At 37.0% G+C, this 24,874-nt stretch overlaps 1 protein-coding gene across 1 annotated transcript in view; it reads left to right on the plus strand.

The window, feature by feature from the left end:
• SRFBP1 (serum response factor binding protein 1) overlaps positions 1–16,701 on the plus strand; it is a 66,877-nt gene extending 50,176 nt beyond the window's left edge. Inside the window, exons 5-8 of the mRNA XM_030317094.1 lie at positions 8,960–9,041; positions 9,836–10,544; positions 12,251–12,279; positions 16,133–16,701. Of these exons, the coding sequence (XP_030172954.1) occupies positions 8,960–9,041; positions 9,836–10,544; positions 12,251–12,279; positions 16,133–16,317 (1,005 nt within the window). The 3' untranslated portion in view covers positions 16,318–16,701. The remainder of the gene's footprint in view (positions 1–8,959; positions 9,042–9,835; positions 10,545–12,250; positions 12,280–16,132) is intronic.
• The last annotated feature ends 8,173 nt before the right edge of the window (positions 16,702–24,874 follow it).

Below are 24,874 nucleotides of genomic sequence, written 5' to 3' on the forward strand. Positions count from 1 at the left end.
ACATTAACCAAAAAAAAAAAAAAAAACCACTTAAGTCTTGAATGTGGTTTTACAACAGTCTCTCTATTTTGTAGCAGCATAATTTTACAGTAATTTTTCATAGGATTTTATTCATGAAGAGAAGGAAAAAATATGATCCTATTATGGTTTTAAACTGTAGTTTGGTCTGTATCTCAGGCATAATGGTGACATACATGTTAAATAGAATAGTGGTAACTGTAAAAAATATCATAGAATGTATTTTTGTTTTGAGAGTTTAAAAAAATAATCTTTTAAGATTTTACTGAAATAAATTTTTTGAACTTTCTGGATGCTAAATTTAAATTCTAGAAGTATTTCATTAATGTTTCACTTACGGTGAGACTAAAAAGCAATGTAGTATCCTAATAATAATAAGTTTCCATTTAAACTCTTAACAGTAAAACTTGGCAGTATTTGAAAATACCCACAATAAAAAAATCCAATGTTTGTATTTTTTTTTTTAAATCTTCCTAGCCTGATTGTTTTCACTTTGGAAGGTTAATATTAGTACATGTGTCATGTACATTTTTTAGGAGTGCCTGGGTGGCTCAGTAAGTTAAGCGTCCGATTTTTTATTTCTGCTAGGTCATGATCTCATGGTTTGCTGGATCAAGCCCCATATCGGGCTCTGCACTGACAGCACGGTGCCTGCTTGAGATTCTCTCTCTCTCTCTCTCTCTCTCTCTCTCTCTCTCTCTCTCTCTCTGCCTACCCCTGCTCGTGCACATGCGCGTTTTCTCAAAAAATAAACATTTTTTTTAAAGCACATCGGTTTTTTAGAGTATCTTCTACGTACAACCCTTTGTTCAGCTTTTCCATTGTGTGAAATGTCTTTTGTCCAAAAAATGGGGAAACAAATGTCTATGTTAGCTTATCATTGTTACTTTGTATAAGTAAAATCATTTGCATAGGACCATATTTGTAGTCATGAGATTTTTAATAGCAGTTCAGATAAAAAGTTTAGGATCTCACTGTGAAGTGTCAAGTGAAACCTGGTTATATTTTTGCCCTGTTAGTACCTTCCTCCAAACAAAGGAAGGGAGGAAGGAAAGGTAGAGAGGAAGGGAGGAAAAATTGTTTTATTTCATCAAAGTTCTTGATGGAATCCTGCAGGGATTTAAAGCCAAGGGAGACTGCTGTGCTTAAGAAACCATTTCAGATTCCTCTCAAGCTATTTGATTTCACCTGTTCTGTTAGTATTTTATTTCATTTGTGATGTTCTTCCACTCGATTTGGTTCTTGTGTATGAAAATTTGCTAATTTTCTTTAAAATGAGGCAGATAGCAGTGTTGTGGAGGGAGGACTGTTCTTCAGTGTGTCATAGAAAAGCTGCTCAGTGGAAGATAACCTCACAGAAATGAAGTCTGTTACATAGAGCTCTGCACATTTGAGGCTGTCTGATGAGCAGAGCAGAGCAAACTAATGTGTGTAGTATCTTACAACTTGCACAGTTCTTCCATATACAGTCTTAGTTAATCTTGCAACAGTGATCTCATGTGGAAAGCATTCAGGTGTGTATATGTGCACACACATGGGTGTGTGTGTGTGTGTGTGTGTGTGTGTGTGTGTAGTCGTAATAGTGAAATGCAGAAAAGGGGTGGAAAGGTTAAGTAGGCAGTTAATATGTATATGATGAAATTTTAAAGCTAGAGAGTTGAAGGATGATAATTCTGACATTTCCAGACAGCTGGTGCCAGAATTTCAGGAGCTTCTCAATTAAAAACATCTGTTGCTTGCAAAGCCATCAGCCGGGCAGTGTGGAATATAGGAAGGGAATAGGAGACACGGAGTATTTTCTAGAGGAATATGTCATCTTCTGGGGAGTAAAAGATAGTTATAGTAAACAACTACAGGATAAGGGGAAGCAAATTAATATCTGTTAACATCTACTAGTTGCCTGACTCATTAGATGCTTTTTATACATTAGCTTTCTCTGGGAAGATGATAATAATTCCATTTAACAAATGAGACACAGGGGCCCAGAAAGGTCAAAAATACACCTATAGTCAGTCATTAGAAGATGGCAGGTCCAAGGTCTCAACCCTGGTCCTGCCCAAAAAACAGAAGTTTAGAAGAAAATGCTGGAATGGGTCCCCTGTCGGTCAGACTACATTTTGGAAACATGGTGTCCTAGGTTTTATACAACCTGAACAAATCTAGAAAGGTCTCCCGTTGCCTTAAATGTGGACTCAGAGCCTTAGGTTGCCACAGTTCTTCTGAATCAGCTGAAAGGACTGGTTCATATTACCTCCCTAGATATTTTTAATAAATACAAACATTCATATATCTTTAGGTAAAACCTAGAATTGAAATTAAGTCTAATTAATGTCAGAAACATACCAGCATTCTACTTCTACCACGGCATTAAGAGTCCCTTTGTTCTAGGCAGCATTTCACAGGAATGAACAGTGCATGTAAGAGAGCTTTTTCATTTTTAGACTGTTGTTTATATTCACATGTACATTCTCAAAATTCCTTTCAGAATTGAACACCAAATGCTTGTGTTCATAATAAATACCCAGATGCCAAAATAAAATTTTTCCATAAAAAGATGAGGTGTTTTCCCTTTTTTTATGTAATTTATTTGAAATGGAAGAAACTGGAGGTGTGTGAAAACCACAGTTTCCTGAGAATTTTCCATGGCAAATGTTGTGTCAGTGTTAAATAAGGAAAGCTGTGGTTCCTTCACACATCCTCTAATATTGTGAAGGCTTTTTTCATGCAGGTGTAAAATCTGTTCATAGAGAATACTTAGCATTTTAAGCTTCACAATAAATAAGTTCATTTAAAATAAGGTCTATGACTGAATTTCTTCTATAAACCACCATAACATTTTTCATCTCTCCAAGGAGGTTTATCACATTCACTTATTTTGTACATTATTGTCTTAACCTTTGAAATTAGGGCAAGATTGTGAGCCTCGGAAGAGGATGTTTGTGTCCTTAATGTGTAAGTCCGTGCTTTCATATATTGAGGCATGTTTATATAAATGTAAGTAACAGTAAATATAAAGAGGGAAAACGTAAGTGAGGCAGAAAGGTGACCAGTAACAAAATAAGGAGAGGTAAAGGATTTGAAGGGTCTCATGGCAGCTTCTGCCCTGATTGTTCTTGTGAGCTCTTACACCTCGCCCAGTGTCCTCAGCAGAATGGAGACCTGGCGGCTTGCAGCGGAGACCCAGGGCACTGCCAGCGCCATGAATCTGCACCCACTCAGTTCACAAGCCTCTTTGTTCATAATTGTGTTTGATTCCTTTCCAGAAAGCTTGGAGGGGGCTTGGAGGGGAGTCACAGAATGAGAGAAAAGTCATCTCACATACTTTAGAAGAAAACTGATAGAGAATACTAGACTGAGTTCAGAAACTGGACTGTGAGTTTAGCTTCTTCCCAACTTGCTGGGTAATCTTGAAATCAAGTCAGGACTGTTTAGTCTAATTATTGGGTAAAATCATTGGTCTGTATTCCCTTTACCTCTTGTTAAAATTTGAATTCAAAAAATGCATTGAATGAATTCAAATTGCTGTATTAAGAATAAACTTCAAAAGAAGTTTAAAATGTTAAATTTGGCATTGTTTCCTTAGGAGAAATAAAGTTTATTTAAATGGTTGTTTTCGGGGGCGCCTGGGTGGCGCAGTCGGTTAAGCGTCCGACTTCAACCAGGTCACGATCTCGCGGTCCGTGAGTTCGAGCCCCGCATCAGGCTCTGGGCTGATGGCTCGGAGCCTGGAGCCTGTTTCCGATTCTGTGTGTCTCCCTCTCTCTCTGCCCCTCCCCCGTTCATGCTCCGTCTCTCTCTGTCCCAAAAATAAATAAACGTTGAAAAAAAAAAAATAAAAAATAAATGGATGTTTTCGCTTATAAAATGTGGTATTTTTAACTAAGACTTTTTTTTTTTTTTAATATTTTTTTTTCAACGTTTATTTTTATTTTTGGGACAGAGAAAGACAGAGCATGAACGGGGGAGGGGCAGAGAGAGAGGGAGACACAGAATCGGAAACAGGCTCCAGGCTCCGAGCCATCAGCCCAGAGCCTGACGCGGGGCTCGAACTCAGGGACCGCGAGATCGTGACCTGGCTGAAGTCGGACGCTTAACCGACTGCGCCACCCAGGCGCCCCTAACTAAGGCTTTTTTAAAATCAAATATTTTAAGAAATACATGTGTCACATTTTTTATTGGTCTAACTGAAATCCTTAGTATTGATAAAGCATGTAAGTATGTATATGCCATTAACAGTTTTTCGGTTTGCCCTTTTTCCCAGTTAGAATTCTACTCCCCAAATCATAAGCTACTCAGATTTGCAAATTAGTAACAGACCATCAAGAACAGATCTAAATTAATTAAAAACAACTGGCCACTAAATGTAAGGAAGTTTGAAGGACTAGATGTACCTTAAGGAGTTCTGTACAATGCATTCTTTTTACAAAAATTGCTGGTCGGCAAAGGGAAGAAGCTTAAATTTCTAGGAGTTTCTGCATTCTGGCTACTGTTGATTTGCCATTAGTTTCATGGCTTTAGACAGGGCACTGACTATCTCTGGCTCTGCTTTTGTTTTGTTTTGTTTTGTTTGTGTTTGTTTGTTGTGTTTTTTCATTTCTGTAATAAACTCTTCCAGATCAAACATTCTCGTAATGCATTTTCAACCCCCTCCAAAGTCCTTTTTGTGTCAGATCTAAAAATGACGGGGCTGATCCTCTCAGTGTTCAATTTCATTTTGCCAGAAAAATGAAATGTTTTGTGCACCTTCACATACTCACCAAGATTTTCATGAAATTTCTACACTGTATTATCTCTTGATGTTTAAGTATTCTTAAATAGCTTTGACATTTTTTCAGATTTCAGTATAACAGGAGTACTTTGTTCTCTAAGATATTTGGCGGTGGTGTTAAGTAGCTGACCTTATCAAAATTGCCAATTTATAAAAATTAGAAGTAATAAGGACATGTTGAAATGTATATTTGCAGATATCATAGTGCACAAAGTAGGTTTGTCACATTAACTACAAGACAGTGTTATTGTTAAATAGATTTCCAGCTAAATGAATGAGAATTTGAGAAACTATTTCTTTTCTTTTTGCCTACAGATGCTGATATAGTAACTTTAAATATTTTGGTAATTTTTTTTTATTTTTTGTTTCTAGTTTTATTGAGATATAATTGACATGTAGCAAACATTGTGTAAGTTTAAGTTCTACAACTTGATGGTTTGATGCACATATATATTGTGAAAGATCACCATAATAAGGTTAATTAATTAACACATCTGTCACCTTATATAATTAAAATTTTTTTGTGTGGTGAAAACATTTAAGATTTACTCTTTCAGAAACTTGCAAGTATATAATAGAGTATAGTTATGTATAATCACCTGGTGAGTATTAGATCTCTAGATGTTATTCATCTTTTTACTGGAGGTTTGTACCCTTTGACCGAAGTCTCCCCCTCCACCACTTTTCCTGCACCACTAACACCAGTCTCTGGCAACCAACAATCTGGTCTTGTCTCTGTGAGTTTGGGTATTTTTAAATTCCAAGTCCTACTATGCAGTATTTGTCTTTCTCTGTCTGATTTATTTCACTCATTGTAATGCCTACCAGGTTCATCCACATTGTTGCAAATGGAAGAACTTTCTTCTTTCTCATGGCTAAATAATATTCCGTTGTGTATATATATGTGTATTTATATGTGTATACTTACATATATATGTATATAGACACCACATTTTTTTTATTCACTCCATTTATCAGTGGACTCCTGGTTGTTCCCATGTCTTGTCTATCATGAATAATACTTCAGTGAACACAGCATCTCTCTGAGATAATTGAACTTCATTTGCTTCTATTTTTAATTTGTTTAGGAGCCTCCTCTGTTTTCCCTAGTGTCTGTACTAGTTTCATTCTCACCAGCAGTGTGCCAGGGTTCCCTTTTCTCCTCATGCTCACCAACACTTGTTAGCTCTTTTTTGATACTAGCCATTCTGACAGGTATGAGATGATCTCTCATCAGGGTTTTGGGTGATTTGCATTTCCCCAGAGATTAGTAATGTTGAGCTTCCTCTCATGTACCTGTTGGCCATTTCTTACTTGGAAAAGTATCTGTTCAAGTCCTCTGCCCATTTTTTAATCAGATTTTATTTTTATTTGGTTTTATTTATTTGCTGTTGAGTTGTATAAGTTCCTTCCATATTTTGGATTTTAGCTCCTCATCTGAGATATGGTTTGCAAATATTTTCTCCCATTCTGTAGATTGCCTTTTCACTTGGTTGACTGTTTCTTATGTTTCGCAGCAAGTTTGTAGTTTGATCTTACCCCACTAGTTTATTTTTGCTTTTGGTACTTGTGCCGTTGGTATCACATCCAAAAAAAGTTATTGCCACAACCACTGTCATGAAATTTTTTTCCCTACGTGTTCTTCTAGGAGTTTTACAGTTTCACTTCTCACATTTCAGTCTTCTTAGTCCAGTTTAAGTTAATTTTTGTGAGTGGTAAGATAGGGGTCTCGTTTCATTCTTTGGCATATGAATATCCAGTTTTTCTAATACCATTTATTTAAAAGACTGTCTTTTCTCCTGTCATGTATTCTTGACTCCCTCATCAAATAGCAGTTTACTGTACATGCAAATGTGTATTTCTGGGTTCTCCTTTCTATTCCATTAGTCTATGGGTCTGTTTTTATTTTAATACCATACTATTTTATTACTAAAAGTTGGTACTACAGTCTGAGATTAGGAAGCATAATGCCTCCAGCTTTGTTCTTCTTTCTCAAGATTGCTTTGGCTATTCAGGGTCTTTTGTGGTTTCATACAAATTGTAGGATTTTTTTTTTATTTCTATGAAAAATGCCATTGGCATTTTTATAGGGATTGCATTGAATTTATAGGTAGTTTTGGAACTGTGGATATTTTAACAATACTAATTTTTCCAATCTATAATTACAGATACCTTTACAATTATTTGCAACCTCTTTGATTTGTTATTGAAGTCTTATTGAGTTTTAAGTGTAAAGATCTTTCACTTACTTCCTTTGTTGTATTTATTCCTAAGTATTTTATCATTTTTTATGATACTGTAAATAGGATTGTTTTCTTTATTTTCCTTTTAGCTATATCATAGAAATACAACTGATTCTTGTACATTGCCTGGATAAGTCCTTCAAACACGGTAGACTTCAAACTGCCATCATCTTGCACTTACTAATGTACTCATAAGTTTGTATTACTAAGGGAAAAAAAGCTTTATATTGGTCTATTAACAATGAAGAGTAAATTTAAAATAAAGACATTTAAGACTGACAACTCTACGTGACACACTAGTGAAATGTATTCACTTGTTTTATGAGATGTTTATCGAATCCAGCCTGTTACCAGTTACCGATCCAAGCACTATGTCTGTAGCAATGAGGAAAACAAAGCCCCTGCCTCACAGATAGGAAAATACCTGCACTGACATGCGGTGCTAAGTGATGTGAAGTAAATAAAGAATTATGGCAAGTGTTGTGTTAGTTCAGATAACATTTGAGCAGATACATGAATAATAGGAGATGATCAGCCATTTATATATTTGGGAGTATACCATTCCAGGTAGAGAAGAGCTTATAGTGGAATAGCCTAAGCATCAGAAGGCAGTAAAGCTTGAAGAAGAAGAGATAAGGACATACCATGATCTGGTTACCTTTTAAAAACTCCCTGTGATGCTATATGGAAAATCAGGTGTAGGGGAGCAGGTGACCAGGTTTGAGGGTATTTCGTTGGTGCTGCAGGTGAGAGGTGTTGGTGAATTGGTCAAAAGTCTTAACAGCAGAAGTGGTGAGAAGTGACTGGCCCTGAGTCTATTTTGCATTTGGAATTATAGGATTTGCTAAAGGAATAATTGTGAGCTCTGAAGGAAGGAGAAATGTGATAGAAGAACTCTTAAAGTTTTAGTTCTGAACAACCAGCAAAATTGAAATTACATATAATAAGATAGGAAAGACTGAAGAAGTAGGTTTGGGAAGGATATCAAAGAATTCTCTTTTAATATGTCAAGCAGGAGGTTCATACAGGAGCCTCAATCTCAAGTGAGAGTAGCAGTTAGAAATTTGGAAGTTGTCAGCCTACAGATGATATTCAAAGAAATTATCCCAAATCATTGGTTTTTCTAAATTCATAAATATATTAACTATTATATATAATCAGCTTCCATTCAGGCATCATCAAGTTTATGAAGTGTTGGCTATCAGCCAAGCACTGGTAGAACATTCTGAGAGTACAGTAGAGATATTGAGACATTCAAAATACATATATTTAACATCAGATAATTTCTATATCTCTGTTAACTGGAATTTCAAACATTATAATATTTTGAATCACCCAGCTTAGTGCTAATATGTTATTTGGTTCTTTCATATTTATTGAGTCTATTTTTAACTAGATTTTTTAAGCTCTTTGAAAGCAGGAGCTCCCCCCCCCCCCCCCATCACACAGGATGCCTACCACAGTTCTGGAAATATACTAAGACCACAAAGAATATTTGTTAATGGATGACATGATAATTTTTTTAAGTTTATTTGTTTTGAGAAAGAGAGTATGAGTGGAGGAGGGGCAGAGAGAGAGAGAATCCCAAACAGGCTCTGCACTGGCAACACAGAGCCTAACCCTGGGCTCCATCTCACAGACCATGAGATCATGACCTGAGCCAAAAGCAAGAGTCTACTGCTTAACCAGCTGAGCCACCGAGGTGTTCCTGATTAGATGATTTAATTGTTCAGGGCAGTATTATTTTTGTCACCATGAGCTTTATTTTTTCTTCATCATGGATTATACAAGTGATTTATCTAATGAGAATACTGACAAATTCCTGTTGCCTAGCTCTTCGTTTTAAAAAAATTACGATAGATTTTCTTTTACTCACTTCTTAATAGTACTATCTGGCTTTTATTCCCATGTTTATTATTTCAATTTGCAGCCTGATTCTACTGCAACTGAAAGAGCAATTGCTAGACTAGCAGTGCATCCTCTTCTGAAGAAAAAAATAGATGTGCTAAAAGGTATGAATTAAATGACTTTTAAGCCATGTACCTAAATGCACTTGGGTGTATGATTCTGAATAAATGGCTATTGATTTATTTATTCTATGGTTTTTTTTTTTCATTTTGAGGACCTTTTATAAATATCTCCTTCAAATATTTTTAAATGTGGTAAGGTGCCTGATATGGAAGTTATCTGATGTCTAATGAAAAATTAAATCTGTATTTTTTCCTAAATTCTAATATATAAATATGTATATTTATATATATAACATATATTCATGGTAAATTTTAATACAACTGGTTTGCTAAATATTAATGTAATTCATAATATTACTTTTGATGTGGCCACGTACTCACATAATTTTCATTATTATAAAATGCGTTGAAAGAATTAAATGTTGTCACAGATTAGAAGATATTTATTTTTATGTCTGAAAGCACAATTTATAATGTGCCACAACCATATCAACACAATTTTGCTAAAGAAATTGAAGTGGCCATTTTATTTTTCTTATTTGTATTCACTGAAGTTTCCACTATTTTTCATAATTCCAAGGCCTGAAAGGATGGTTAATTTTAGAGTTTTAAATTGAATACCTCTGAGCATTTCTTCTCAGTTTGGTTTTTAAAGTCACTAGAGTTCTTCTGTGGGTTCAGATCTATCATATATATTTGCATATATATATTTGCATATATAATTGCAATTGTCCTCTTAAGTATATCCAAATAGTTGAAGAAATACTGTACTGAAACAGTTATGTTTTATTATCTGTTTTAATGCTGAAACAAGTCATGTGCTATTTCTTTTGCAGCTGCTGTCAAAGCTTTTAAAGATGCAAGACAAAATGTTGTTGAAATTAACTCATCAAAGAATGCTTCAGTAGAAAATCATTCCAAGGACACTTTGTGTTCAAATGATGATGCCAGTAAGTTACAGCATGAAGGAACTATTGTCAGTGAGCAAAAAGAGAAAGAAGCCAAAATATTGGCAAAGAAACCAAGAAATTCAAAAGAAAAAATAACCAAGATGGAACATGGACCCAATGCTGTAGACATTCCAGATTCTCCATCAAAGCCTTCTGAAAGGGATTCTGTAGTTCCGTCTGAACCACGGAAGACACCTGCTGACCCAAAAATGAAAACAATAAGTAAAACTAAAAAAAGGAAAGGGTCCAATAGCTCCCTTGGTGATAACAGTGATGGAGAAGATTTACAGGAAGAAGAAAAGGAGTATTTTGATGATAGCACAGAAGAAAGGTTTTACAAACAGTCTTCAATGTCTGAGGATAGTGACAGTGGTGATGACTTCTTCATTGGGAAAGTCAGACGGACACGAAAGAAGGAAAGTAGTTGCCATTCTTCAGTTAAGGAGCAAAACCCCCCCAAAAAAGCGTTACCTGAAGAAGATCTCCTTGAAACCCATCAGAATATAAGAAAAGACAAAAACCCGCCAAGTAAAGAATCAAGGAAGTTTGAGTCAGTGTTTTTCCATTCTTTATCTGGATCTAAAATCTCCAGAAGGTAAGAGTATTTTTTCTATCCTAAAATAATTATTAGTTCTTAATTTTTTTAAAGATAAGAAATATCTGCACATCCTAACTACGACAGAATCTCTCCCATACATACATGTAGTTTATACAACACATCCTTTGTTTGGACTTGGCCCTTTTGAATGTTATATTCGGATCATATTTACAAATACACATATGGGAGGGTGCCTGGGTGACTCAGTTGGCTGAGCATCTGACTCCATTTCAACTCAGGTCATGATCTCACGCATGGTTCTGGGTTCAAGCCCCACGTTGGGCTCTGCGCTGACTGTTGGAGCCTGCTTGAGATTCTCTGTCTCTTTGCCTCTCTCTGCCCTGCTTGTCCTCTCTCTCTCAAAATAAATAAATCAAAATAAATAAATAAACTTTAAAAAAAAGGGGGACATCTTAAAATAAAAATTTTTTAAAATACCTAAATGGCAGTGCCACATTTATCCTGTAGCCAGGTAATTTGTCCAGCTAATTTAAGTTTATCCCTTAGATGACCAAAGTCTTCAAACTTTGAATTTGCTTTTCATGAAAACCTTTTGAAAACATCTCACATATCTTACCCTTTAAATAGAACTTTCTGAAAAGAACAGTGGCCTGTGGGGCGCCTGGGTGGCTCAGTCGGTTAAGCATCCGACTTCGGCTCAGGACATGATCTCACAGTTTGTGGCTCGAGCCCCGTGTCGGGCTCTGGGCTGACAGCTCAGAGCCTGGAGGCTGTTTCCGGTTCTGTGTCTCCCTCTCTCTCTGCCCCTCCCCTGTTCACGCTCTGTCTCTGTCTCAAAAATAAACAAACATTAAAAAAAAAAAATTAAAAAAAAAAAAGAACGGTGGGCTATGTTTTTGACAACCCAGAGCCATCATTATTTTAAACATCAGTCTTTTTCTTATGAAATGCTTGCTCTCACTGAGCTTCTCCGGACTCTTGTGTATTTGGTAATGTTGCTGCCTCTGTCCCTGCTATTCACCACCACTTTCCACAGCTCTCCTGTGATAAGTCAGTAAGTTTAATTTCATTTGTAATTCTAATCTGGTAGGAGATAGCTTCACACGGTTAGCTTATTTCTTCAGTAACAGCTATTTTCTTCAGAAAATTGTTTTTGTAAAGTTAAGGATAATTTTTAATAGAACAGAAACTTGTGATATTAACATTTTCCAGGGAAGTAAGTGTAGAAAGACACACAACCATATTTGGAACCTTAAAATTAATTAAAATCGTTTTTATGTGTCCCAAACCTGCCTCACAAGGCTCCATTTCTTTTCTCACTTGAGAATAACATACCATTATCCCTTCCATCTCTCACAAAATGTAAATCTTAATTTTTGTTACATGTGACTCTTTCCTGCTTTATGAAGACTTTCGAAATTTTTTGTCTGGATGGTCTTCAAGAGTGGAGACAGTACATATGTAACCAAGATAGGATATTTTATGACCAGAAGTCCCTGTAAGGAAGTGGGGTGAGAAGGAAATTCACACGTTTCTGTTGTAATATTGGTTGTAAATACTGATTGTAAAATCAAACTTTGATACAGCTAAAACTTGGGGGGGGGGGTTATTTTTTTATCGATTGTTGGGGGGATGAGGGAGTGCGATAGTCCTTTGAGTTTTATCCCTAGTTTATTTTATCTTTGTAAAGTTATTTATCTTTTTAAAGTCCTAATGGTCTTTTCTTCTTTTGGAAATTACAGAGAACAGGCTCCAAAAAGCAAAACCCCAGGTATGTATTACTGGCTTCTTGCCCTTTCTATATAGTTAACTGATGCTTTTCCAGAATGGAAGGATAAAAACTCCGGGTTGCTTAATAGTCTGAATGAATTATGTACCCACAGAAAGGGGAACAGAACATTTTCTAATTATCAGTGTGATTTTTAAATTGTAATTGGTTTTTCTGTTGTTGTTGTTGTTGTTGTTGTTATTACCTATCTGTGCCAGGAGGAAAGGTGTAAATAAAACTTACCAGGACATATTGGCTCTATTTGATTTCTCTTGAACTGAGTTATCATATACGTTATGTCTTAGCACCATACCATTAAATACTCAGTAACAAGTATGTTACTTTCTGGGTTAAGAGTAAAATCAAAGTATTTTCACATTAATTCATAACAAGTCAAATTAAATATATTTGGGTAGTCTCACTTCTATACATAATCCCCGACTCTCACTGGCTTAAAATAATGAAAATCTATTTTTCACTCACATCACAGTCCACTGTGAATTGACAGTTTCATAGAGTAATTCAAGGATCAGGCTCCTTTCATCTCGTAGCTCCTTTCTCCTGCAGTTTCCGTTTGGCCAGCAGAAGGGAAGAAGTACATGGAGAATTGTGCAGGAGGTTTTCATGGGCCAGGCCAGAAAGTGGCAGGAATCAGTTACACTCATAATTCATTAGCCAGAATTCAATTATATGGTGCCATTTAGCCACAGGGGAGCTAAAAACGTTGTCTAATTGTGTGGTTAGGAGGAAAAAAGAAAGTGGAATTTCTTAAACACGTAACTGTCTGCCACTGACCATCCTTCCCTCACCAGATGTGAGAGATTCCATTTCACTGCCCCTCCCCCAAATAGAGCACACTTCTCTCCTTCCCAGGGAATCCACCTCAGAGTCCCAGCCCAGCATCATCCATCCCCTGGATGAGGCGATACTTTCCATCCGGTTTCCTGGATGGGACTGCCCCAAGTTTGGTGGCCTGGCCACTTAAACACAGACTGCCTGTCCCCAGCTCATAACCAAATATTTAGTGGCAGATCAGGGACAAGGTAACCACAATATAAACTTCCAGTCAGTTAAGAGAGAATTGGGAGGCACATAACATGTCTACCACTACTGAGCAAAAATTGTAAAGGAGCTGGAGGAACTTCCTTATCCATTGTTCTTCCTGGCTTCTGACTGTCTTCTTGGGAGGTTTTTGTTCTATGGCCACACCTGAAGCAGACATTTGGTATAATTTCCTTGGGGGCTGCATCAAGTGACTGGTAAAAACATATGGTCCTGGAGACCGTTCAGAGTCTTTAACATTCAAGAGAGTTTTTTCAGCCCAGACTTAGGGTTTCTCTCACAACACAGGTCCCTCCAAAACTTAGTGGATTTCTGACTTCTTCATTTCCCGTTAGTCCATCCATGAGGTAGTCACCATACCACCAATTTTTTCCTAGAGCAAGTTGTCAAACTTGCTTTCTTTATGTTTGAGGGTATTTTTTCCCCACCCCAAGCATCATTCCATGTGTCTGCTGTGTTGAGACTCTCAGGTTTGGTTGAGAAGGCCATACTCTACTCTTAACTTTGCTCTGGGGCTGAATCTCCAGAGGCCTTTACTGCTTAAAATCTTAGTCTCCCGTCTTACTTTCAAAGTCCAAAGGCTTTTCTTAACCTTAAGTTAGTTCCCAGATATCTGGATTCTCTGTTGCTTTCAGTTTCTGTCTGTGAGCTGGCCAGTTCTTTCCTGGACGCTGCTCTTTTTTTGTAGTCTGTTGCCAAAGAGCCATCAGTACACTAATTCTTTTATTCTTTCCCACCACCTACCCTGGTGTTGGGAACTCCATAGGCATACAGCCTGCCTCCCAGGTTCTCACTTGGCAACAGTGAGAATGGCCACAGTTCTGCCCATTTCATTGGCATGGGAGATGTGCCCACTTTTCAGCCTCGGGTATCCATTTCCTTACCACCTACCACTGAACGGCCGAGCCATTGCCAACTGTACATGTTGTTGTGATGGCTGCATCCTCCTTCCGAGTGGCACTTTGCTCTTATTCGTAGTAGACTGCCTGCTGTAGCAAGCAGCCACCAAATCGTGGTGATTGAATTCTCATTCGTCACAGCCTGTGTGCTCTTTGCAGCCTCCTTCCATCTCGTGCCTCTGGGATTTCTCTGTGCTCTCTGGGAGCAGAGAGAGAGAGATTAAAGGATCGAATGGGAGGTTTTTCTGATCAGACCTTTTGTTCACACGTCTTTGGCTATAACTCAGCTTCATGGCCTCATCTAGCTGTGGTCAGGATGGGGAATGCATCCTGGCTGTGCACCCAGGAGGAAAAGAAAAGTAGGTCTGGCAGACACTTGGCATCTGCCTCATTCACCTTATATTCAGACACAGAGTAACTGTAAACTGCAGGCACCCCCCACATTTTCCCAGTGAGGAGACCCAAGTGGAAGGGCTTTTGTTTTTTCGCTTAGCTTATATATTTATAGAATTTAATTTATAATGTGTTTATACCTACAAATATACTTTACCTAATTATCTAAAATATATATTAGTTTAGAAGACTGCCTTATTTAAATCTCATTTTTTATGAAGCAGTTTCTTTCAACATTTAAACTCTTTGTTCTTCATCACTAGAGCCACTCTGAGTATTATATCAGATTTCTAGACCACATGTGATTTGTGTAGCATGCAGGACGTTTTGAATTCTGTGTACAATAAATGTTTTGGAAATGTCCCAAACTGTGCGTTTGTTTGTGTAATGTTATGACATTTACTTTTTAAGGAGATCTTGAGAATGCTTTTGACAGTGAATGATGTCTAAGTTGCAGTGAAGAAATTACACTTCCCATGTACTACTTAAAATCTCTGTTACATTTTTGTCTCCCTTTCCCCCACTCTCATTCTATAAACATGCATTAATTCATGTCTTTTCTGGCTGATGTGTTTCTCACAAACGCTACTTTCTTGTTCAAAATAACGTAGTTTTAGGGCGCCTGGGTGGCTCAGTCGGTTAAGCGGCCGACTTTGGCTCAGGTCACGATCTCGCGGTCCATGAGTTCGAGCCCCGCGTCGGGCTCTGGGCTGATGGCTCAGAGCCTGGAGCCTGCTTCCGATTCTGTGTCTCCCTCTCTATCTGTCCCTCCCCCGTTCATGCTCTGTCTCTCTCTGTCTCAAAAATAAATAAAACGTTAAAAAAAAAAAATAAAAAAAAAATAACGTAGTTTTAAGTATCTTATAATTTAAGAGGATGAAAGGACTAGAAGCAACTTGCCACCCTTGTATCTGGTGGATAATTTTATGATTGAAAAAGAGCTTTGTCTTAAATTGGAGTGAATTTAGTAATTTATCTCATAATAATTTTATGTTCAATAACAAGGCAGTGGAATCAATCAGTAGCCCTTTAAAAATTCATCTCTCCTCCCATCACCATGGTCATATCGAGTATTTTAGTAAATACATGTGAATTTTCTGGCTACATCATACACAGATATCCTAAACTAATGATGTTCCTTTGAAAATATGAGATGCTCTTTTCTTTTTTTTCTTTTTTTTTTCTTGGCCTTCCATGTTGTCTGCATTGTTTCCTTTCTTAAACTGTTTCCTCAATGCAAATAAGACAGCACAACATACATGAGGAGATACACAATAAACATCTGTTTAAAATATTAGAAGGCATGTGTCACGAAATTGCCTATTCATACGTATATTACAATTTCAAACTATTCCTGTTAGACTTAGATTTTAAATTGTGATATATTCCATTGAAGTAAAATTAAATTCCTTCTTTAAACGCTGATGTGAGAAAATGAAATGTCTTTCTCTTGTATGGTCTTTAGGCATTTAGTTTTCACTATTTTTGCTTTCTCCTCCCAGGTTTTCGGCAAAATGAACTTCAGCTCAAGAATCCGTTTAATAAGAGTGCACAGAGAGGACTTGAAAATACAAAACAGCAGTCGCAGCTGCCTCTTCATCCTTCATGGGAAGCAAGCAGGAGGCGGAAAGAACAGCAGTCTAAAATTGCTGTGTTTCAGGGGAAAAAAATTACATTTGATGATTGATTAGGACTTCTTTCTGTGAACCAGCCTGTTATTAAAGTTATGTTTACATAAGCAGTGCACAAATCAAGTACATACGTAAATTGTTTCTTAATAATATACCCGCACTCTTCCCTCTGTGCAAGAATTCTGAGATCACAACTCTCTCGGTCTTGGTCATGTGCACTTAATCATGAAGTGAATATGACAAGTGTAGCTCTTGTTTCTTGCCTTGAAAATGAATGTTTAGGAGATATATTTTACAGTGGAAAATATGAGGAAATTATAGTTATTTAAAATAGATCATCTTTCCTAAGAGTTATTCTTAGCAAAACTAAGTTAACTTTTATTATGGGTATGAAGACAATAAATTATAAAAATAAATGTTAATTTTTATTATACTTTTAATGATTTGTGATCTCTTTGACTTTTAAAATAAGCTCCCAGTTTTTGATTTCTGAGTTTTATCTCTAGTTTTTAGGAAACATACGTGTTTAAGTATAGCAACACGACCAAAAAATTGGTTATATATGTCACTGCATAGAAATACTTGTTTATATCAAGAATGTGTAACATGTAGTTACTTTAATGTGCTTTTATAGAAACATTTTTTTTTGTGTGGAATCATGGATGGGAATTTATTTATAAGGACAAATCCTGAAGGAGGTATGATTGAAGGAGCATTTCCAGAGAACTGAATGAGGTTATGAGATGCCTCACAGGGGAAGGGACTATTCTCGCTATACAGTACTGTTATTTCAAAGGAAGACAGGATTTTGAAACTCCTTTCAAATGTTTCACTTTGGCTTCTCTGGAAGAAATTAAAGGTTCTTGGTTAACTAAAGATAAGGAAATTCCATGTTGCTGTTAATGGCAGGAAAAGGCCTCTGGTTAGCAGAAATTCATAAGCTCTGGAGAGTCATTTCTGTCATTTTCAAGAGCTTAAGAATTTAGATAACTAAAGCAATGGAATTCAAGAGAGTATACAGAAAGAAAATTGTTTTTTGCTGTTGAATGCAAAATTTACTTTCCCTGCTTTAAAAATTTTATTTTGACATGTCAATTATATAAAATTAAAATTAATTTCCATTGAAATTTTAATTATGAAAAATTATTACAGGACAGGTGAAAGAAAAATGTGTCCATGCCCACCCAGGTTTAGCCAAATTGTGACTTGGAGAGTACTGTCCTCCAGACCACCAAGTCTGTCCTAGACTTCTTATCCTACTGCAAGGAATTAGGGCCCAGCTACAGGGTTAGAGGGAAGAGCCCACACAAGACATGAGACCACTGTCACTTCTCATACTTCTGATACCTCTGCAGGTTTGGAGGTGGGGGTTGTGGGGGAAGGGTTCCCCAAACACCCTTAGGTTCAAAAATTTGCTACAAAACTCCCAGAACTAACTGAAACCTACACACACACACACACACACACACACACACACACACAAACACACACACAAACACACACACACACTGAAACCTATTCAGAGTTACTGTTTATTACAGGGAAAGGGTACAAATTAGAACCTCTCAAAGGAAGAGATGCATAGGGCCATGTCTGTGAGGGTTCTAACTAACACAAAGTTTCTGTTGTCCTCAAGACACTTTACCATCCTGGCATCAGTGTGCTTAGAGTTTGGCCAGTGTTAGAAGCTCACTCAAGTTTTGGTGTCCAGAATTTTTGTGGTGGCTGCAATATGTAAGCATGATCAGTTGATTGCCCAAATGATTGTAGCTAGCTGCTGCCCTAAACAAAGAGACTTCTATCAGGTATTCCTCAGATTACCTCCAAGAAGCCAGTGGCAAAGGCAATTCTCTCTTTGGGCAAAGCCAAATTCTTTACTGCACAATATTCTTCACCCAGGTTCTCCAAACAGTAACATTACCACATTTGCTTTATCCGTGGCTCCCCTCCTCCTCCTCCTCCTCCTCCTCCTCCTCCTCCTCCTCTTCCTCCTCTTCTCCCCCCCCCCCCAACCTCTTTGCCGTTGTTATAATATTTCATTTGTCTCCTTATCATGTTCAGGTTTTTCTCTACTTCCTTGAACACATGGGACGTTAATAGCTGTTTTAATGATCTTGTCTGCAGTGGCTCTCAGTTTTGGGGAGTTTTACCCTTAGGGAACATTTCGCAACATCTGCAGATATTTTGTGTTACATCTAGTGAATATAGGCCGGGGATGCTAGTGAACATTCTACTTTGTATACAGCAAGAAATTATCCATCCCAAAATGTCAGCAGTGCCAAGATTGAGAAACCTTGGCCTAGGGTTCATTTGGCTCCACTCCAGAGGCATTCCCATTCTGAGCATCCTGCCTGATGCTTTGTCTTTTATTTAGCAAGTCCTTTTGTTATATCTGGTGAGATGAGAACACAAACTACACCTGGCCCTTTGTAGGTTGTTTCACAAACTCCTTTCTGGTGAATTTTTTCTTGGCCTTGGCAGATTCCTCATACATTGCACAGATCAGTCTTAAGCCATAGGCTTGACAGGGTCCTGCCAAAGATCTCCAGAGCACTTGTTTTCTGTTCATCTCCTTCTTCTCTAGTATTTTGCTTCAAATTCTAGTCACAGTAGTCTATGTAAACTCTGAACTCTGTCTCTTCAGTAAGGCCACTGAGCTATTCTAGGGTTCCTTCCCTCAGCAGTGCAGTTTGAAACTCCATGCAATGAGCTAAAGCGCTCAACTGGTTTGTTTTCATTCTCTGAGTTATTATTATATTGTACTGCCTTTTGTCCATTGTCTGAAAACCTAAGTTTTATATATTTTATCCAGTCTTCTGGTCATTTAATATAGAATGGCCAGTCTAATTCCTATTACTATATAATGGTCAGCATTAGAAATCCATTGTTTATTTTGATGCTCAAATTGTCCTTAATTTGGCCAGTCGGAGCCTACTCAGGCTGTCTTGTGTCCTTTTGCTATCTAACAGTGAGAAATATGGTTCTCCTTATCCACAGTATATTTACTTATTTTCTCAACCCTAGAATACACAGAAGTTAGTTTCAAAATTGCTAACTGATGCCTCTGCAAAATACAAGTCTACTAGCCAAAGTTCAGTATAGTTTTAGAGTTCTTTTTTCTTTAGCTCAAGGACAAATGGTCTCAAAACGAAGTTTGAAAGTTACCCGAAATGATGTCAGCAAAAATGGTGGAGTAAAGACATACCGAAATTCTCTCCCTAAAAAGCAGTGAGAAAACTATATTGTCAGAATCAACCTGTTCTGAACTATGGAGTTAGCCACAGGTTGACTGCAATCCAGGGAGTATTTTTCAGGAAAGGATGCATCTTGATAGGAACAGTGATCTTTGTGACATTTTAACTTGCCCTATTTTCAACTTCTCACTCCTCAGATCCTTGATAGTTTTGAGAACCAGCAGCTCACAATCATAGTGAAAACCAGTACCCTGGCAGCCACTAGAGGAAGAAGAACAGGGTTGGACCTGCTTCAAAGATACATTCACTGAGAACTGTCATTATTTGACCAGTGTGGTTATCCACTGGAAGACCCCACTTGCAAGTCTGTCTTGACCAAGAACTTGCTCAGTGTGAAAAGCCTTTTCTCCTGATGTCACTTTTCAAAAACTATCAGAGGTAATTGTTTAACATCACATCTGCCTAAGGCAGTGAATAACAGTTGAGGCAAATGCGTTTATCAAAAAGCTTAAAAGGAAATCTGGAGAATTCAGTATCCTTAGGGACTTTGATAAGTTTTGACATTTCTTGGAATTAAGCAAGTCATGTGCATGCATAGGGCTGTGTCTGTGTTCAGGAAAGAGCTGAGAAGGTGCTCAGCTCTTAACTTCAAGCTGACCTTGAGGTTCTACTCAAGCAGGAAATGAAGGCTCAGGTGGAATTATCCACTTCCTGGCTAAGTGCTGAAGGTGTGCCCCCGTACACACACACAGAGCCTCTCAGCAAAATTGGAGAAGTGTTGATTCCAGGCATTGAAGGAAATCTCTGTCCAGTTATTAGTGTACCACTAAACTAATGAAGCAGAAACTTCAGTGGCCATACACAACAAAGAATCCAGACTTGACAGTTTCACAAAAGTACACTAAACGGCAACAAAAAACAAACAACAAGCCCTAGGGAGAGAGGAATGTCTGATTTTTAGATTTGCACCATTATAGTACTTAAAATGACCAGTTTTCTAAAATACTAGAAGACCTGCAGAAACAAAGTATGTCCCATATACGGAGAAATAAAAGCAAACAAACTGCCCCCCAAGAGGCCCAGACTTCAGAATTATTCAACAAAGACGTTAAATAAACCATTTTGAGAAGATGTACAAAGAACCGAAGGAAACAATGTTTAAAAAACTAAAATAAAATCTGAGAACACAGTCTCACCATATAGAGAATATCAACAATGAGATAGAAATTATAAGAGAAAAAAAAATTAGGAATTGAAAAGTACAGTAAATGATACAGATAATTCAACATAAGTGGCCAATAGCAGATTGGAGCAGGCAGAAGAAATATTTGGTGAAGCTAAAGATTGGTCATTTTTTTCCTATTAAAAAAAAAACAAAACAAAACAATGACAACAGATATTCAAAGATGTGTGGAATACCATCAAGTGTACCAACATAAGCATAATGAGAGTCTCATGTGAACTGCCTTTTCACTAATAGCTGTAGACCTTAAAAGAATTGAAAAATGTTCAAACAAAAAGTAAAACATGAATGTTCATAAAACATTATTCGTAATAGCCAGAAAGAAACAACCCAAAAACCATCAACAGATGACTGGATAACAATAGTAGTGTGTGTGTGTGTGTGTGTGTGTGTGTGTGTGTGTGTGTGTGTATATATATATATATATATGTGTGTGTGTGTGTGTGTGTGTGTGTGTATATATATATATATATATATATATATATATATACACACATATATACACCATGGAATACTACTCAGCCATAGAAAGAATGAAGTATTGATATATACCTCGACTTGAATGAACTTTGAAAACATTGGGTTAAGAAAGAAGCCAAACAAAAACATGGTTCCGCTTACATGAAATATCCAAAATAGGTAAATCCATAGGGAACAAAGTTAATTAGTGATTACAAAGGGCTAGGGGAGGGAGGAGTAGTGACTGAATGACCGCTAATGGATATGGAGGCATTCTTTTTTGGATTGGTGAATGTGTTCTGCAATTGGATGGTAGTGTTGGTTGCACGATTTTGTGAATATACAAAAATCCACTGAATTATGTGCTTTAAGAGAATGAATATATGGTATGTGAATTATATTTAATTTTTAGAGTAATAACAGTAAAAAGTGACCTGGGTTAGTGCATTTTCCATGCCTTCCTTCCATGTAGTAAGTACATCATTTGAAATGAACTTTAGTTCACATGTTTCTGATGTATTTTCCTTAAAGGATTTTTCTTCCATCCTTGGTAATTTTACTTTATTTTTTCTTCATGTGTGTGAAACATGAACATTGTTCCATAAGTCAGAGGTGCACAAAATGGTATACTCTGAGCGGTGGTGGCAACTCCTCTTTCCAATTGTTTCTTTTCTTTTTACCCAATTCCCACCCATCCCCTCTAGATAATCCATCTCATTAGTCCCTGGGGTATCCTTTCTGTGTTTCTCTTTGCACAGATGAATAAATGTGTATGTATTTATTTCTCCTTTTTTAATGCAGAATTTAACACTCCTAGATGATTTTATAAACTACTTTTTTCATTTAAAAATATATCCTGAAGGATAGCTGGGTAGATCAGTTCGTTGAGCCTCCAACTCTTGATTTAGGCTCAGGTCATGATCCCAAGGTCGTGGGACTGAGCCCCATGTCGGGCTTGGTGCTGAGCACAGAGCCTGCTTAAGATTCTCTCTCCCCCTCTGCCCCTCTCCCCTACTCACACTCTTTTTTCTAAAATAAAAATAAATAAAATAATTAAAATGTATCCTGGAAATCACTGCAAATTTGTCCATAAAGATTTTCCTTATTTAAAACAAAGAACAACAACAAAAAGAAACTTTCTAGTACCCCGTTAGGTAGACGTCAATTTATTCAACCACTCATCTATGTTTGGGTGTACAAGTTATTTTCCCTGTCTTGCAGTTACAAAAAATATTGCAAAGAAAATACAAACAACGGTATATGTTTTCATATTATTGGAGTTCTCTCTTTGGGATTTATTCCTAGAGTGGAAATGTTATGTCAGAAGGTAAGTGCATATGTAGTTTTGTTTAAAAATTGCCAATTTTCCAACATGAAGGTTGTGCTTCAGTACAAGTAGAGGCCTGTTTCTTCACAACTTCTCCATTGTGGTTTTACTATGTATTTTCTTATGGGTATAGTTGGATACTTTTTTCAAAATTGTTAAATACTTTCTACATCAGGTTTTGTGAATTTTTTTCATGTCTTGCCCTTTTTTCTACTAGTGAGTTTTGTTTTTGACTTTTCCCCATAATTTTTAAGATTGATTTATATATTACATACATTAGCCCTTTATCTCTTAACGGGTATTGCAAGTATTTTTTCCCAGTTTGTTAACTCTTCTGATTTTGTGTTATTTACTTTGCTATCATGTTTTTTTTTTGTCACTTACTGTATGTAGTCAGATATTTCAGTTTCTCCTTTTATTTCATTTTTGCATATGCGCTTGAAATCATAGAAAATCTTTCCCTATTGTTTGCTTCCTACTTGATCTGACGTCAGTGTTGCTATCCCTGCTTTTTTAGTGTTCCCATTTTCCTGGAATACATTTGTCCATCCCTTTATTTTTAGCCTTTCTGAATCATTCTGTTTTAGGTGTGTTTCTTCAGTACAGTATATAGTTAGGTCTTCATGAGCTAAGCTCAAAATCTTAACACTTAATAGGCAAATTCAACCCATGCACATTTGTTGATAAGGCAAATACGTTTGCTTTCAATTCTGTCATCTTATACTGTAATTATCATACTTATTATTTTACTTTCTCTTCAAACTGTACTTTCTATTAAATTAATTTTGTGTTTAGCAAGATTAATATTTCTGTTCTAGTGGTTACACCTTTCTTAATGCCCATTGTCACATTTTTTTATTCACTGTGTTGCCCATGTTCTATTTCACTGTCTAAATTACCTTTAATGAGCTTATTCTAACTTCCCTCATCTCATCTCCATTCACCTCCCATTTCTGGTTGCATTATTTTTACTTAATTGGAACCTACAATGCATGATATAGAGCATTATCGTATAACATTATTCTGCTTCTGAGATTAGTTTTAATCTTAGATTTTCAATGAAGTGCTAGAGTTTTCCAAGTCATTTTTTGTTTGGATGGGGTTTATTCTCTAGTAGATTCCTCAAGAAAGGACTCATGGAAAGAATTCTTCGAGTTCTTGATGTTCGAAATTTTTTGTGGTTTTCATATGTTAAAGGATTATGGTGGATCCACTGATTCTGCAGCTCTTTGTGGCAGCAAAACTCTTCTTGCATCTTTGGTGAGTCTTGTTTGGAAGACTTTTTTTGCCCCACCCCGATGTAGGATATCTATCTCGTAGTCTGGGCACACATTAGCTTCCTTACTCTTACCAGAGATACAGGTTTTTTTCTTTCTTTTTCATTTACCGTTCCCCAACCCACGGTGAGTTTTTACCTGCTCCCTCTTGACAGTATCTGATGACCTTACAGTGACCTATAGTGACAAGCTTTTTTTAGTAGGGAGAAAGAGTCCTTGTGGGCATTTGTGTCCTGCTGCAGTACCCTCTCCTTTCAGGCTTGTACCATCAATGAAAACTTTTTCTCCACTCTGTTCCCCATCTGAATCCTGAGTGCCCAGTGTAGGCCCATGGAATCCCCATATTCTGCAAATGTATTAACATACATAAATAGAGGTCTTTTTTCCTCTAGTACTTTTTTATAGGTTTATGTTATATTTAGCCTTTATTTTGTCTGGAACTTACCCCTACGTATTCTGACAGATTGGTATGCTCCTTAATCAAATCAATTAGTACGCAACCAACCTGTATTTTTCAGCATCGCTTGAAGTTAGGTTGAGGTCCTGTGACTTAAGAACTGCTTAGTGGAATGCCTGTGGAAATTTTGTAAACCACTTCCAGGTCCAGCCCATAAACTCTTCTTCTGTCCTCCACTCTTCTTGTGTCCACCCGCTGGATGTCAATTCCCAGCGAGACACTAGAAGACACAATTTTTAAAACGAAGGAATAGCCATCAGCCTAGGAACCTAAGTAGCTATGAGAATTCTAGTCCTCTACTTATTCCTCCACTTAGGCCAATTGGATTTAAGTTATATAACAAACACCTATCGTGTTCAATCAGCAAAAATTAGAGATTTCAATAGAGATTTTGATAGAACAAGTATCATTACTCTCAGAAATGGGTGGTGGAAGGAGGATGCTACTGTAAAAATAAATCCAAAGTACTGTACATGGCATTGCCCCCACAGACAAGACGAAAACTAATATCCAGTATTAGAAAATGAGGTTTTTGTAATGCAATGACAAAACAGTTTTTAGAAAGGTCATTTACAATTACTTGGAATTTGAACCTGAGCCCTTGACCCCATAGCTCTAGGGAAAGGCTAGAAAATGTAATGTTGACTTTTATGACC

Source organism: Lynx canadensis, chromosome A1, assembly GCF_007474595.2.
Source record: "Lynx canadensis isolate LIC74 chromosome A1, mLynCan4.pri.v2, whole genome shotgun sequence".
Classification (NCBI taxonomy): domain Eukaryota; kingdom Metazoa; phylum Chordata; class Mammalia; order Carnivora; family Felidae; genus Lynx; species Lynx canadensis.